This window comes from Triturus cristatus, chromosome 9 (assembly GCF_964204655.1).
Source record: "Triturus cristatus chromosome 9, aTriCri1.1, whole genome shotgun sequence".
NCBI lineage: Eukaryota > Metazoa > Chordata > Amphibia > Caudata > Salamandridae > Triturus > Triturus cristatus.
The window spans coordinates 1,143,285,640-1,143,301,355 of record NC_140592.1 but is presented as its reverse complement, the minus strand read 5'-3'; the positions used below and the strand labels follow the sequence as shown (position 1 = coordinate 1,143,301,355).

The following is a 15,716-nucleotide window of genomic DNA, read 5'->3' as shown; positions in this document are numbered from 1 at the left end:
AAGGCGTCAGGACCCAATGGGATTCCAGCTGACTTGCTGAAGGCTAACATCGAACTATGGGCCCCACTCTTTACAAATGTCCTTAATGTATTTCTAGTCAATGGTCCCGCCAACCTTTGGGCCCATGCTATCGTCCCCATATTTAAAAAGGGCTCTAAGAGCAATCTACACTGTTATTGCCCAATTTCATTGATCAATTCCACTGCTAATGTTATAGAGAGAATTTTGTTGGAATGACTGCAGACATGGGCGGGGGTTCACAATGTATTTATTGTCTGAACTAGACTTTAGCTTTAGGGCAGGTTTGTGAACGGTGGAGCAGGCCCTTAACTTCTATCCTCTAATCAGCAAGTACATTTTGTCCAAGAAAGGCAAGATATATCTGGCATTTATGGCTTTAAGCTCCAAGTTTGACTCTTAAAGTGTGGAGCATTTAGTCAGATTTGGGGGTGGAACAGTGTAGGAAGGTAGGATCCTTCTAGAATGGTTACCACCACGTTTTGCCTGGTGTCATTGAGTTTTGGACTAGTTTGACTGGGATCCGGCTAATCAGGACCCCAGTCACCCTGTGTTTTCTCCCTAAATTTGACAGTGGCAAGTACTTTGGTACCTTTCTATTTGGCTACTGGTGTACCCTTCTCTAAGTCCCTAGTATATGGCACTAAGGTAACCAGGACGTAGATACACCAGAGGTCTCCCATGGGCTGCAGCATGCATTATGCAACGCATGAGACCCCAAAATGGCTAGAGTCCAGCTTTGGCACCCTGTGTAAGCTGGTGCTAGCACCACTTATGACAGAGCTAGGTTTTCTTGTATCGGAGGTCACTGCACTTAAAACCTATAAGTCACCCCTAAAGCAGGCCGGTCACTCCTGGAGGCAGGGTGCTCGGTTACAAGTGGGAGGGTGCCCTGCATGAGCAGGATACCCCTACAAACCCTGGAGTCGATTCTCCAGGCTTTATAAATGAGGATATATATATATATATATATATATATATATATATATATATATATATATATATATATATATATATATATTCACTGAAAAAACCATAGGTTTCACACATGTTATAGTTAGCGGAAATTTTACTGATAAAAAACCAGTGAAATTCCCCCGTTATAGTTAGTGCAGGCAACTATAACTCACGCGACCGCAATCCTCTGCTGATGCTAATACTGTATTTAGACACTTATTTGCCCATGTCTTCTTCCATACATTTTTTTTTTTTTTTTTTTGAAACCGTTTATTGCAATCTCAAGAATATACAAGTATGGGCCTACAACCTTTCGGCCGGCCGCTAGAATGACAGGAGCATATGACATACGTACAAAAACACTTGGCGTTGCAAAGGAGCAAAATAGGAGGTACCAGCGTCGTGGGCCACATCACTCTGACCCCACAATACGGTTTCATTTTATACAAACAACACAAAAACCACACCCGCAAGGCAACCTGCAATCGAAAGTAACAGCACGTGCTCCCCGAATGGGGGACCCCAGCCATCCACAGGAGTCTAAAGAGGGGAAGGGGAACAGATCGAGGACTGGGGGAATTCCGTGCTCAGGGCTAGGGAAAGGAGTCAACTAAGGGGACGGGGCTGGTGAGGCCGCAGGCAGCAGTGGTGGCGCGCAGATACCCCCGCGGTAGGCGTTCCAAGGGCCCCATACTTTCACCCATGCCCCAGGCTTACCCCTCGCCACATACACCACCTTTTCTCGGAACATGCACCAATCCATGTGTTCTTTCCAGGCCGACACCGCCGGGGGCCTCTGGGATCCCCACAGTTGAGCAATGTCACGCTTAGCTATCATATATCCCAGAGTCACCCATCGCGTCTGCGGAACCGAGTAGTCAGTTGGTTCCCACACATTCAGCAGGCATCTCCTCGCTTCAGGCAGCAGCTCGACATGCGTAACCACTCGCAGGACCTCATGCACACCACGCCAGAATCGCTCCACCTTCGGGCATTCCCACAAAATATGCAAAAAAGTCGCCAAAGCACCACACCCACGCTTACACAACCCATCCTCAGCATAGCCCATTTCCATACATTTTTAGCTATACATATATTACAAATATTTTTTTTTCATAAAGACACATATGTCATCAGCAGAAGATTGCGGTCGCGTGAGTTATAGTTGCCTGCACTAACTATAACGGGGGAATTTCACTGGTTTTTTATCAGTAAAATTTCCGCTAACTATAACATGTGTGAAACCTATGGTTTTTTCAGTGAATTTGCAAGGTTTTTTAAATGCTAATTCCTAACTATAACGTGTGTGAAACCTATGGTTTTTTCAGTGAATTTGTACGTTTTTTTAAATGCTAAGTTACTTTACGCCATTCGTGGCGTGCGCGCCCACTTAACGCAGTTCGTTCCGTGCGCGCACGGTGCGCTTCGCGCACCGTGCGCGCACAGTAAGCACGCGGTGCGCTTCGCGCACAGCGCGCCCACTTTACGCAGTTAGTGCCGTGCACGCACGGTGGGCACGCGGTGCGCTACGCGCACCGCGTGCCCACGTTACGCTAGATGGGCCATGTACGCACGATGCGCTTCGCGCACCGTGCGCACATGGAGGACATATGATGCACTTCGTTTTGAAAGGTAATATTTTAATTTTTCGTAATTTTTATAACCCATGCACAAATGGTGCCCTTCGGGCACCATTTGCACACGGGGTGGAGAGAGTGTGGATAATTTTTTCTTTTATTATTTTTGTTTAAAATATTGTGGTTTTTCACACCTCTAACAAGCCCTGCACATTTGGTGGCCTGCAGCCACCATAAGCTCAGGGGGTGGGGAGAGTGTGGATAGTGTTTTTTTTATTACATTTTTTACCGTACGCGTACGGTAAGCGTAATCGGCGAAATTAGCGAAAAAATAAAAATTCAATTTTTGGCCTTGGGGGGGTCTTTGGGGACTCCCTCATCATGGCTATGTGTGTGGGAGCTGTCTAAACAGCCCCATTACATGTTTATTGGTTTTATTTAACAACCTAACTCTCAGTGCGAGAGAGAAAATGGCAGCCGCCGCTTCCTGGTTTCGGCCGATTCGAATGTTTACTAAGATCTAAGAGCCAATCAGAATCGCGCTCGCGCACGCCACCGTAAGCGTACGGTAAGCTTACGGTAAGCGTACCGTAAGCTGGCTCAGATATATATATTGATTTAAAGGCTATTTTCTCAAAATCTACTGAACAGATTTACACCAAACCTACAAAAGGCACTTCCTTGACCTGAGGACTACCTCTCTGCCAAATTTCTAGTAATTCTGTTCAGCCGTTCGGGCTGTAGCCCTGTCTAAAGGTCCTATGGAAAAATGCATGGGAAAAACGCGTTTTGGGACCCCCCTTTTATCTCAGCCCCCGCTTGACGAATCCCCCCGAGACTTTCAGGGTAGGAGCGTAGCGTAGCGCCCCACCTATTTTGAGAAATTCGCGAGGATTCGTCGACCGGCGCCAAAGTTATTCCAAATAGAATGTTGCGGTTTTCCTATGGAAAAGGGGTCCTAACTATAACTACCTACTGGCGACCGCCAGTAGGTAATATATATTGGCCATGCATCATTACACAATTTCTAACTGTATTGGAGGTATGATTCTAGGCACCAGGGGCCCCTCCAGAAAGCCCCTAGTGCTCCGGGTAACAGCCGTCCAGGGTCTGTCAGCAAGCTAGTGCTGCTGCCGACCCCAGACATGATTCTGCCCTCCTGCTGCGGAGCTGGGCTCCAGCAGGAAAAGGTAGAATAGGTTTCCTGTCACAGGGAGGTGTGACCACCTCCAGACAGGGCTTAGTGCATTGGGCTGGGGGCGCTTGCCATCACCACCAGACTGCTTTGAAGGGCACATTTGGTGCCCTCCTTACATTCTCCAGTTTAAGCCAGATCAGTGAGGCATTGGCTTCCGCTCAGGCGCGAAAGTGGACAAAGGACATGTGAGTATCATCCACTCTGTCCAGCCCCTCCCCTGGGAGGGACCCTTGAATTGTTCCAACCCTTTCCATAGGGTACTTAGGGCTTACCTGTGGGTGGCTCTTCAGATTCATCGTGGGACAAGATTCAAACCCGAAACCACTTCAACTTAGACCATCTGGGCACCTTGGACTTCTCTGGACTTCACCTGGAACAGAGACTAAATAAAGGAAGACTCCTGCTGCTCCTGGTCTCACAGTTCTGCAAGTCTTCTTTGTCATCTGCGCCTGTGCTTCATCCAGGTTCCTCTACAGGCCTGTGGGCATCAAAGGCACCCAAAGGAATTTCCAGTGGAGTGAAGGAGTCACTCCCCTGCATCTGCAGGCACCGCAACAAAGCTGACCGGTCTGCTGCTCCGGACGTCCTACGGACTCTGGAATGCTCAGCAACACAGGTGGTGCTTCTGCAACTCCCTCAAGGCCTGCTCTGTCCTCTCAGCAAGTTTGAGGCCATTACCCCTCGTCAGAACCAAGGAAGAGTACCCCTGTGCACTGCATTGACTTGCCATTGCCAAGGGTTGTTGGCTCTGCATTCCAGAGATCTTCGGGCTACAAGAAGCTCCAGCCCCCAGCATCTTTCAGCCAAGATCCTTGTCCTCACTACATCCTCTGCACCATGGGCCTGCATCTTTGGTGAGCTGCTCGAGGTACTCTTGCAACTCCTGTGCCTTCGACCAGTGGATCCTCTTGAGGGCCTTCTTTGGCTTCAGTGGGCTCCCCTGCTTGCTCAGGGTCTGCTCCAACTCTCCTGCAATTGGTGAGTCCCTTGGAACTTGCTGGTCCCAACGTTGCACCTTTTTCCATTTACTACGTCTGTTGGTGCTCCCGCCAAGGCTTGTTGGTGCTCCCGCCAAGGCTTGTTGGTGCTCCCGCCAAGGCGTGTTGGTGCTCCCGCCAAGGCGTGTTGGTGCTCCCGCCAAGGCGTGTTGGTGCTCCCGCCAAGGCGTGTTGGTGCTCCCGCCAAGGCGTGTTGGTGCTCCCGCCAAGGCTTGTTGGTGCTCCCGCCAAGGCTTGTTGGTGCTCCCGCCAAGGCTTGTTGGTGCTCCCGCCAAGGCTTGTTGGTGCTCCCGCCAAGGCTTGTTGGTGCTCCCGCCAAGGCTTGTTGGTGCTCCCGCCAAGGCTTGTTGGTGCTCCCGCCAAGGCTTGTTGGTGCTCCCGCTAGACACCGACCCCCTAGTTCTTGATTTCCAGCGTGGGACAGCTTGTGAACGGCGCTTGGTCTTCCACAGCTTCGCCTGGTCCTCACAGCTGCAGCGACAAGGTCACCATCATCACTCCTGCATCTTCTGCCATTGGTAGTTAATGGTCTTCTGTGCCTCCTTGTCACTTCCGAGTGGCATAGACTCCGTACCCTCTGCTTGCAGGCACTCCTCTTCAAGAATCCATTCTTGGAGTTCACCGGACTCTCACCTTCTTCACCAGCTGCATCTTTACTTAAGTCCTCCATTGTGGTCTACAGTGGTCTAAGACATCACTTTGCCCCATGTACCCGGCTTCCCTGGTGTAGAGATCTTGGTTCCTGGGGTATTCACGGGTGGGGTGGCTCTCCAACCTCCTGTCTTCCACGGGGTTTCTTCAGGGCCCACTGGGACCTTCCTATTGACTTGTACTGAGTATGTGGCTGTGTTTCCACTCTTCACACCGCCTCCATTGGGTGCTTGGTACTTAACTCGGGTGAGTCCAGCTATTCTGAGTCCAAGACCCAACTTTGGTCGCAGTTCGCATTCCACTTCTTTAGTATATGGTTTGGTCTCCCCCCTGATAAACACTGTATTTGTGCTTACTTACCGATTTACATTTGAAGTATTGTGTGTATTGTGCTGAAATCTGATATCTCCTGGTAGGAGATATACCAATGTGTTAGTGAGTGTGTATAATAAATATAACTATTTTTATAACTACACTGTGTGGTTCTTTTTCGTTTAACCTATACTACATGATTAGATCTGGTAAAACAAACTGCTTAACCCTCCTAGACTAAGCCTGAGGCTGCTTTCCACAGCTACCACTTAGACAAACACAGAAAGCTCTCCAAGACCACTAAAATCAACGTAAGAGTTGTCTGGGTTAGTGCAGGGTGCTTCACTTAAATAAGTGTGCACCATATACTAAGCCAGCCTCCTACAAACAGTATCTAGTCAACTGTTTGAGGAAAATGCACAACATTGTCACGGCTAGTGTGAGATATGGCCCGGAGGTGGAGGGGTACCACAGCAGCTGTTAATCTGGCCAAGGACGTGCGACAGGGCTGTTTGATGACCTTGTTTTTGTTTTCACTGTACATTAATGGGTTGGAGTAACAGCTGATGGACCTCGGGCCGATTGGCTGGGGGTGGTGGCTGTAGTGTCCCTGCTTTAATTTATGCAGGAAGACAAGGTTTTGATAGCCAGGACAGCAAATGGGCTGCTTGATTTAAGGGTGAACCAGACAAAAAAAAACATGTCATGGTCTATGGGGCAAAAAGGAAAGAAACCCGTCTTTGTAGTTAAATCAGTTTTCACTGTCCCTACATTCACTTATTTAGGGGTCTTTAATAACAGTCTCACATGGAGAGCTTTGAAGATCAGCAGAGTGGCCAGCTTTTCAAAAACTGTGGATGCAGTGTTTAAACTTTGCCAACAGATTGGGACGGAGGCCCTTTGCCAACAGATTGGGACGGAGGCCCTTTGCCAACAGATTGGGACGGAGGCTGTGAAGTAACTCAGTCATCGGCAGGGCCAAGTGCCTCGCAATTGCTTCATACAGATCTAGGTTATTGGTGACTCAGGGGGTTGGATACTGTAGAGAATGGCTTCCTCAAGAAGTTGCTCTCACTACCCACTAGCACGAGTGCCTTTATTTGTAAACTCGAGGCAGGGCTCGGCTATATTGAAGATTTTTATAAAAATGCAGCCTCTGTTACTGTGGCTCCAAATATGGCCTCGGGAGCAGACAGTTCTTAATAGGGTTATCCTTGCAGATTGTTTGCAACTGGATTGCTGCATGGACATTCCTTGGCTAAAGTATGTTCATCATACTTTTCAGAGCCTGGAGTGCGATTAATTGTTTTAGGACCCCGAGCAGCCTCAAAGCAAGTTTTGGTGCAACATTGAGGACCACATTTTTATCTTATCTTGGAGACCATAAGTTATAAAGGGAGGTTAATAAACACGGTGTCCAGGCATATGCGGAGATCACGACTAACCCATACTTAAAGTGGGTGGTGAATTCAAGTCATCTGTTTTTGCTGGTAAGGCTTAGGTTTGGCACGGTTCACTTTTTGGTGGCCTTTCCGACTCAGGACCCCTTGAAGAGCCACCTGTCTTCCCCTCCGATGGTCGTTCAACCCAAAGCACGCTCCACTTTGTTTTTTTTTGTGTTAACGTTGTCATCTTGAGAAGGTTTTATCTTGTGCCGTTTTTAAAACAAGCGAAGATTTGGCTCACCAGAGCAGCTTTTATTTATTGTCACTGCCGAATTCACGGATTGCCCATTTAACTTCAAACTATATTCAGAGGGCTGTAAGGCAGAGGAGTGCTATGGTTGTGTAATATGATCTCTTGTCCTGCCATCTTTCCGTCATCCAGCACTGTGATATCTATGCCATTTTTATGATGTGATGGAATGTTTTTGCTTTTATGTATTTGATTGCTTCTTTTATGATCATGATTATGATCGAATAAAGATGATAACTGATTGATTGAGGGGTTGAGTGCTTCCAGTTGTGATGCAGGCCTCCATCCATGGCCTGTGGGTCTAATTGTAATTCAGTGCCGAGTGTCTCTGCCATCAACCCCACTGACCCCCACTCAGCGGGGCTGACAATGCTACAAAAAGGTAAGCCTTATTTAAAAGCCTAAAAAAAGGATTACGCTAAATTGCGAAAGTTCCCAAAACTTTGAGTGTGGGGAAAGCAGTCAAACTCCCTTTAGCTCACATTCCGCTGTACATAGTCTAAACGGGGTCTTTCTACCTATAATAAAATAAAAATCCAGTGTTCAACAACGGGGAAATCTGGAAATAATGTTTCCCCCTACACAAACGCATAGGGACCACATTGATTCTTACCCGATTCAAAGCATATATATGCCCAGAGTGATACAAATCGGCCGTTTTATGCAATGTGACATACCGGTTTTTAGGTCGAGGACCGCCGGTCTGCCGAAGGCAGAACCGGAAGTCGGAGATTTAATGACTTGGAGAAGAGGGGCTTGAACCCGCCCCTCTTCTCCCCTGTTCTCCATTAGCTGGCCTCTTGAATGCTGGCCAGCCATTGGAGAAGAGGTCAGTCATTCCGATTAGGCCCAGTCCTTTTCGGATCGGGGGGTGTGTTTTTTGCAAGAAGTCTAATTATCTCCTCCAGCCAATGGCTGGAGGAGAGAAAAGAAACACGCCCCCGAATACGAAAATGCCGCTGCCTTTCTCCGAGGCATTTCTGCTCTGCCTTGGAGAAAGGCAGTGGTGTGCTTAAGCAGTGGTGTGCTTGATAATGCTTGTTTACTGTGCAAGGACGTCCGACTCGCAGTTTCGCTTTAGGTTGCATTGAATGAAACATGCTACGGCTGCTGCTGCTGATATCGCCTCCCGGGGCCGAGCTGCGCCGTTCCCAGTTCTAGATCTCCTCGTTTATCGGTGTACTGCCTATTTGAGATCTTGTTCGGACTGTCGGACCTATATACTTTTATTTTTTAACTCGGGGGTGGATGTTTGACTCTCTGGAGCGTGGAAAGCCGTGGGCGCCCAGCAGCTCGCTGCGCATAACTGGATTTCCCATCAGCAGCTCTTACGGTAATGCTCCACAACGCCGCCACCGCAGCGGGTGCCCCTTCCTCACATTAAGGTAGCCTAGAGATAGAACAAACGATGCATTGCTGCTTTACCAATCCCCCCCCTCTTACCGACCGCTGGCAGGGATGAGTGCCGAAGACATGCTAGGCGCATCCCCACTGCATAGCAGGAGTAGGGCTGGGGGGGAAATCAAAGCGAGGAGAGGTTGTGACCCGCCAGCGGCGCTGCCGCTGCTAAAATGGCAGGATTCGAGCCCCGAGGTCGCGTCCTCACCTAGTGATTCTCGGCAAATCAATTACTCCACCCGTGCCGGAATGTGTAACGTAAATACGGTGCTACGCAAAGTGCGCCGATACCTTCCGGTCGAGTCGCACTATACAAATAGACAAAAAAAAAAAAAAAAACGCAGAAGAGTTTCTAGCTCCGGTTTTCGCTGGCTGCTTGAGCCGCTTTGTGGCAAAAGGAAAGGCATGCCCTCCAAAGCGCTAGGTATGCGCCCAGAGTCTAGTGTATAGCAGTGACTGATTGCGCTTGGATGGTTGCTAATGCAAATAGCGGACCACATCTGTTGTGTTGGTCGGTGATCGTGCCTGTTGCTTCACTTCAACATCCTCGACCCCCCCCACCTTCCTTGGTCCATCAAGTGAATTCCGGGCGCCGGGAAGCAGGCATGGCGGGCCTGGCATCAAGTGCGCGCATTACTATGGTGTCCGAGGTTGCTGAAGGGGGTAGGTTCAGCGCATCCCGGCGGAAGTAGGGCCAGGGGGCGACCAACACATTTAATACCCTTACAGTAAAAAAAAAATACAAAAAATAAAATACAATTATGCTCCTGCCCGATACATGTTCCTAATTTGTCAGAAGTAATAGAGCCATCTGTGATGTACCATCGTAGTAAGTACCAAGTATCGATCGCATATCAAGGTTAATTCTTTATATTTAAAACGAAAACAAGCGCAAGGTTGGAAGCTTAAAAACACACACACGCAAGTTTCTGCTTTGACACGGGGCACCCAGGTTCGAGTCCCAGCGCCGGATGCACATACGGTCTTAGAAGAAAGACAGTGAGGCCCGGTCGCTTTATATAAAAAAAAAAAAAAAAAAAAAAAAAATCGGCCAAGGAGAAAGGTGTGGCGGCTCAACAGCCTTTCCGAGATGAAGCCCTTAACCCAAATCGGAGCCAAGAAAACAGGTCCGTGTGACCTGTGAAAAAAAAAAAAAAAAAAAAACGGAAACGGACATGCCCTGGTGAAAGGTAGTTGGGTGCTCCGGTGAACTGCGTTTCGTGCCCTCGGAAGTATCGAGGCAAAGGCCATAATAAATGGAGTAAGGGCGTATAGGTCCAAATATTCTAGCGGGGAAAGATTTATTATATCGTTTGCGTTATTTAATTAAATTGGGAGGACCTGGACAGTTAGCTCAAATGGTTATCCCAGCAGTGGCTTGATTTGGTTAAACGCCTGCTTCTAAGATCTGTGCGACACACTTGATGGTCAGGGATTCAAATCCCGGCAGTGACTTGATATACCATTCCTAGCATTTTAGGATCGCCATGTACTTATTCTGGTAATTCAATTAAATTCCTTGTGTCAAACAAAAATGAATGTGTCTGCCTTTAACGCAACTAGTGCCACCCGTAAGCGCTCTAAAAATGGGCTTGTAGTGGATGGGGGTTGGAAAAGCAGGCGTTATTTCATAATACAAAGAATGACTTCCCTTGGGTAAGTGGCATCAGCACGTTCTTAGGTTCGAGGAGTACGATCTACCGATTGCCTCCTTTGGGTAGGGCCATCTGCAGGCTAAATAGTGCCCAGGGTGGTCTGGCACGTTGCGCAGAGGACGCTCATTATACCGCATTGAGGAGCGCATAGCAATACGAAGGTTATGTTCCCTGCGCCCCCTGGCAGGGCCTACTCGGTATTTCATCCTCCCACGGTTCAGTGGACTGGATGTAAAGAAATGTCCGATGTGAAAGAGCTATTGGCATTGCTCATGACATTTTTTTTGTTTATGTTTTTGTTTTTAAAACATTTAAAGAAACGGCATTGTTATTTACAATGTCAATAGCTTAATCACTCTCAAATGCAAGACCTATTGCATTTGCACCCACACACAGGGCCACCTACACACACACTGATTAAGCTATTGACAAAAACAAACAAAAATAATGTCATGAGCAATGCCAATAGCTCTAACTTTACCAATGCCAAGACCGTTGCATTGTAAATGCTTGTTAATCCCTAGTCTGCAAACCTAGCCGCCTACTCAGCACTTTAAGAATTTCCACTCCTTTCACACTCTGGGTCACTTCTGTGGTCTCCTGCTTCAGTCCCTGTGCTGCGACAACTGTGTTACTTTTTTAATTCGGTCTTTGTGGTTCTACAGGTCAAGCACTCTTTAAATATATTGCCTACCAATTCGGATGATTTGTGACTCCAGCACCCTGTAATCAACACTGATAATTTGAACAGCAAGAAACTAAATAATAAAGTAGTAAGTGCTATATAAATAGTTAAAAGTTTAATTACTCCAACTGACACTTCTGCAGTGCGTGCATATCTCTTGCATACAGCAGTTCAACAAAGTCAAAACGTGCTCTCCATGGCATTGACATCAAGGTGCTTGGCACGTAGACCGCAGCCAGGATGAAACTCCAAGAAAAGGAGGGCTGATGACCCTTTTAAGTATAGTCTTTTTGTTGGACCCAGCTCGAAATGAGAAACCTTCTCTCACATCCCTCACACCTTGCAGGTTGCTTCTCCGAACACAAAACAGACAGGGTGCAGGTGCAGCAAAATGTGTCCCAGTGTCGGAAAATTACACTGGAACTAATTGAGCATATTTAACTGAGACTGGCCTGATTATGTAACGGACTCAAAGACTGCTGGATCCGGCTGGACCACCCTCATTTCTAACACAGGCTGGAGAATGTGCCACTGGTGTTCTGTGTGGCGGGCTGTTTGTTCATGCACTGGTGCTAGAAGTCAAGCGGTTGAGCTCTGCTACTCCGTTCCTGCCTCAGCCTCGCTGCCTGTGTCTGAATCTTGAAAGACAGAAGCAACAGGAAAGCCTCCCAGTTCTGACTTCGATACTTTGAGGCCCATGGGATCAGAATCGGATGTGGCAATGTACTCAACTGTTCCAACCCCCTTTAGACACCATTACATTTCACAATGGTGTAATTTCTGAAAATCCCTTAAAATGATCAGTTGCCTTGCTTGGCTTAATGTCACTCAAGGTGTTAAACCGAAGACTTGTGTTGTCACACAAACACCCAGCAAACTTGAAAATGTTTAACACATGCAAACTGGAAACTTGGCAGCTAAGGTTGAAGAGATTTATGAAACGAAGCAGGACGTGCCTACAGTTCACAAGGCAGCTTGGTGGGTGGGGTAAAGTATAGGCGAGGAGGCTGAATATCACTAAAGGGGCCACCACATACTTTCATCATTCTAAGGTTAACGAGTTTCACTCTATTCGTTACTTAATCAGAAAATGTAACACTGTGCGAGTGAACACTATATAAAACCACCAATTATTCATGGGTCAGTAGTTCACAAAAAAAAAAAAAACCACAGCTGGCTGCCCACCTTATTCGATTTTCTTGTGAAAATAAGCAGCCTCCAACACCTCTACGCTTATTCCAAGTGACCGGTATGCTAGAAACACAAGTGGTATTTGCCCTGGGGCAGACACCTTGCCAGAAAACAGGGACTGGTAATAAGGGAGTCTAATCTTTGCATTTACTGGAAGTGACAGTGACCTCTGTCTGCCCTTCAGGTGAGTGAGGTTATCAGTTGAAGCACTGACTGGAAGACAGAAGAGGTGAGCCATGCTAAAGGGGTTCAACTGGTGTCTTGGACCAAAGCCAACAAGATCAAATATTGCAGTAAAGCAAGAGGAGCCACCAAACCTTAGACTCACCTCACCAGTAACCAGGTATTTTCCATCTGGAGAGAAGGCGAGAGCTGTGATGGTTTTTCTGGAAGGACAAAGTAAACATGAGAAGTTAGATCAACACTGTACACTGGTGCCACTCTATGCATCAAATACAAGGCAGATGGAGACCGATGTGTTGTATGTGCACTGTGTTCAGGTGGGGGAAAGAGGCCAAACATGAAGCTTCCAGAATGGGACTTCCAGGGGGTGGCACTGGTTGTATGACAGGCACGCATGACTGAACCACGCGTGAGTCTGCAATGCAGTCCTAACCACGGATGCATCTAAGCCACGCATGCCTTTACCCCGCAATCTCGTTGTAAAGGCATGTTTGGTGAAGAGATATGCATGGTAAAGATTAACACTACCTCAATCCCCCCCCACTCCCTGCCCTAAGCCCTAAAATCCTACCCCCCTTAGCTCGCCATCCCTGCACTGAGGCCTAAAACCTAGCCTGCCCTTAAAACTACCCTCTCCCCACCCTGAGGTCTAAAGCGCTACCCCCCTACCAAAAACTACGCTGCCCCTACCAAAAACAACCCCAACCACAGACCCCCCCCCCCCCGCCCTGAGCCCTAAAACCTACCCCCTGCGCGGTCCTTAAAACAACCCCTTCCACTACCCTGAGGCCTAAAACCCTACCACATTCCAAAGACAACTGACCCCCCGCACCGAGCCCTAAAACCACCCCACCCTTTTAAACTACCCACCTCAAACTCTGCCACAGCCCCATTTACTTGTCTACGTCCAGAGCTTCCTGTTCAGACGCTTCCTCTTCTCCTCACCAATCTGAACACTAGACCGCTATCTGGCTTAGCCACGCATATGCGTGTTTAAGGCAGATTGGTGGTTAAGGCAAGCATGGCTCTGCTTGCAGGGAAACGGCACACATGGCTTAGCCTGCATTGTAAAAGTCGTTTCCCTGTGACACCTGTCACTTTTAAGGCTGATTGAAGGTGTCATTTCTTACTACTAAGGCTTGAGGAACCACTCCTACTTTGGATGCTCAGTACATTGCAATGAGACCGTCCTGTCTAGGTAAATTTGAGCCTTCCGCTGAGTGATTTACAGTTGTGCTCGTTTTGGCATAAACAAGAACATGCTTATATGCAGATACAGAGGCGTACAAGACTGAGAACAGCAATGACTAAGATGCTTAGCCGGCAACCTAAGGACATGGTAGGAAAGCATCAATTCTAACAAGAAGGCAAAGGTCTGGCCCCGAATGTTGAGAACCTATTTTTATTTTGCCCTCTCATGCATTTGATAAAATAATTGAATTTGACGTCAGATAATGGCTAGCAAACCAATGTTTTCTGCTCATTCTGTTCGGTTTTGTTGTAGACTGTAGTCTAGGAAGACACAGAGGAGCCCTTTGTGAATCCCTGCTTTTCTAGCATCATTGTTGCACTGTGTGTAGTAAAGTTTCCAGGTAGGCTTAAACTGATTCTCTGTACAATCTTTGCCAGCTCTAGAAATCAAACTCAAATAGCAGCTTAACCCGGTCTGGTTCAGAGGGGAAAATATTGGAAAACAAATAATCACAGCAAGTTAAATTCACCTAAAACTAGTATGACAATCAAAATGAAGCATAACACTTAAAAAGATTTAGGTTATGTGTATTTGTAAAGTGCACTATCACAAGGGAGGGTATGTTGGCGCTGAAAGCAGGTGCAGGAGTAGCTTGGCGAGAGGGTGTCTATTTGAAAGGATAGATAGTTTCTTGCAAAACTATTATTGAAGAGGTGGCAATGATGTGTAACGGCAGGTCACTTTAGGAGTGATGTAGGAAAAGGTGTGACCTGTCGCCCTGGTTCTGCATTTGCGTGGGATGTGCGTCAGTAGCAGTTCGCCGATCGGAGGTGTCTGATGGGTTAGTGAAATGAGATTCAGGCTGCTTTCATTATGTCTCTCCCGAGAACAGCGGAGAGATGAGGGAAATGGATGGTGGAGTGGTGCCTAGAAGCTGGTGTTCCCAATCTCTGAATGAAATGTAGCTGGCCTCAGGCTGGTACAAGTATTTAAGAAGCACATTCCTGTTGAAAATGCAAGCATGTTCAGTTCCTAATCAACAGAATAAAATCTAGGCGTGTTGAATAATTGGCATTTGATGGCAATTCATTGGATAACCTGTTTTTTGTGCCGAAGGGTTCACAGGGGTTGCACAATAAAATCTGGAGCGGCAGGCAAATGTAGATTCCAAACATTAAAGCGAGGAGGAGTATTGATGCTTCCAAAGAGCAGGTAGTAGAGTTCACTTCCTCTGGGGTAAGAGTTACTCTAAATACCCATGTGCTGGGCTGCACAGCGCATAGGCTGAAAAAAGTGGACGGAGGCAGTTCAAATTTCAAAAGGGGACTAAAGCCTAGGTTCCTTCAAAACCCAATAAATATAGGTAAACTCTCCGCTGGTGAGACAAGCCAGCACTATCTTAATTTACAAGCAGTGCAATCCAGGAACAACTAGATCGATTTAACACAGAATCCGTTCCTTTCTTGATACAGTTCAACAATAGAGGCCTATGCCTCATGGATCCACGTACCTGAATTTGCTAGGATTATAAAGCCAATGGCAGTGCGGTCTCTGGTCAATGAAAAAGTGTTCAACTAATCAGCAGAATCTTCCATTTGGATACCAGCTGAAAACTGGTTTGGGAATGGAATTTCTTTTGTGGGTGACTCTAATATAGAGCACACTGTACTGAGACCAGTATACCGGTTTCCTCAATGCTAGTTCCACAGACCTATGCAAAAAAGTCAAAGACACATCGTGCTAGCAGTTGATCCAGAAGCATTCTGAATTTAAGGCAACTCTCAGATTAAAGGTTTAAATTGGAATGTTGGTAGACTGTTAAGCACTCAAAGAAGACATTGAGCCGTTTATTGCGGAACCATCATCTACTCTATCAAGGTTGTTATAGAAGTTACAGGAATGAAGGTTACATTCAGGATACCATATCCACGGAGATAAACTCTCTCCACTGCTGGAACAAAATTGGTCCATTGCATATTACGGTCTCATTAAAAAGGAAGTTGAAT

At 47.1% G+C, this 15,716-nt stretch overlaps 1 protein-coding gene across 3 annotated transcripts in view; it reads right to left on the bottom strand.

Annotated features, from left to right (window-relative positions):
• MAPKBP1 (mitogen-activated protein kinase binding protein 1) overlaps positions 1-15,716 on the bottom strand; it is a 953,926-nt gene that overhangs the window by 502,342 nt on the left and 435,868 nt on the right. For all 3 annotated transcript variants that reach the window (XM_085627077.1, XM_085627078.1, XM_085627079.1), the window contains exon 5: positions 12,664-12,721. In XM_085627077.1, coding sequence (XP_085483203.1) covers positions 12,664-12,721 — 58 coding nt within the window. The remainder of the gene's footprint in view (positions 1-12,663; positions 12,722-15,716) is intronic.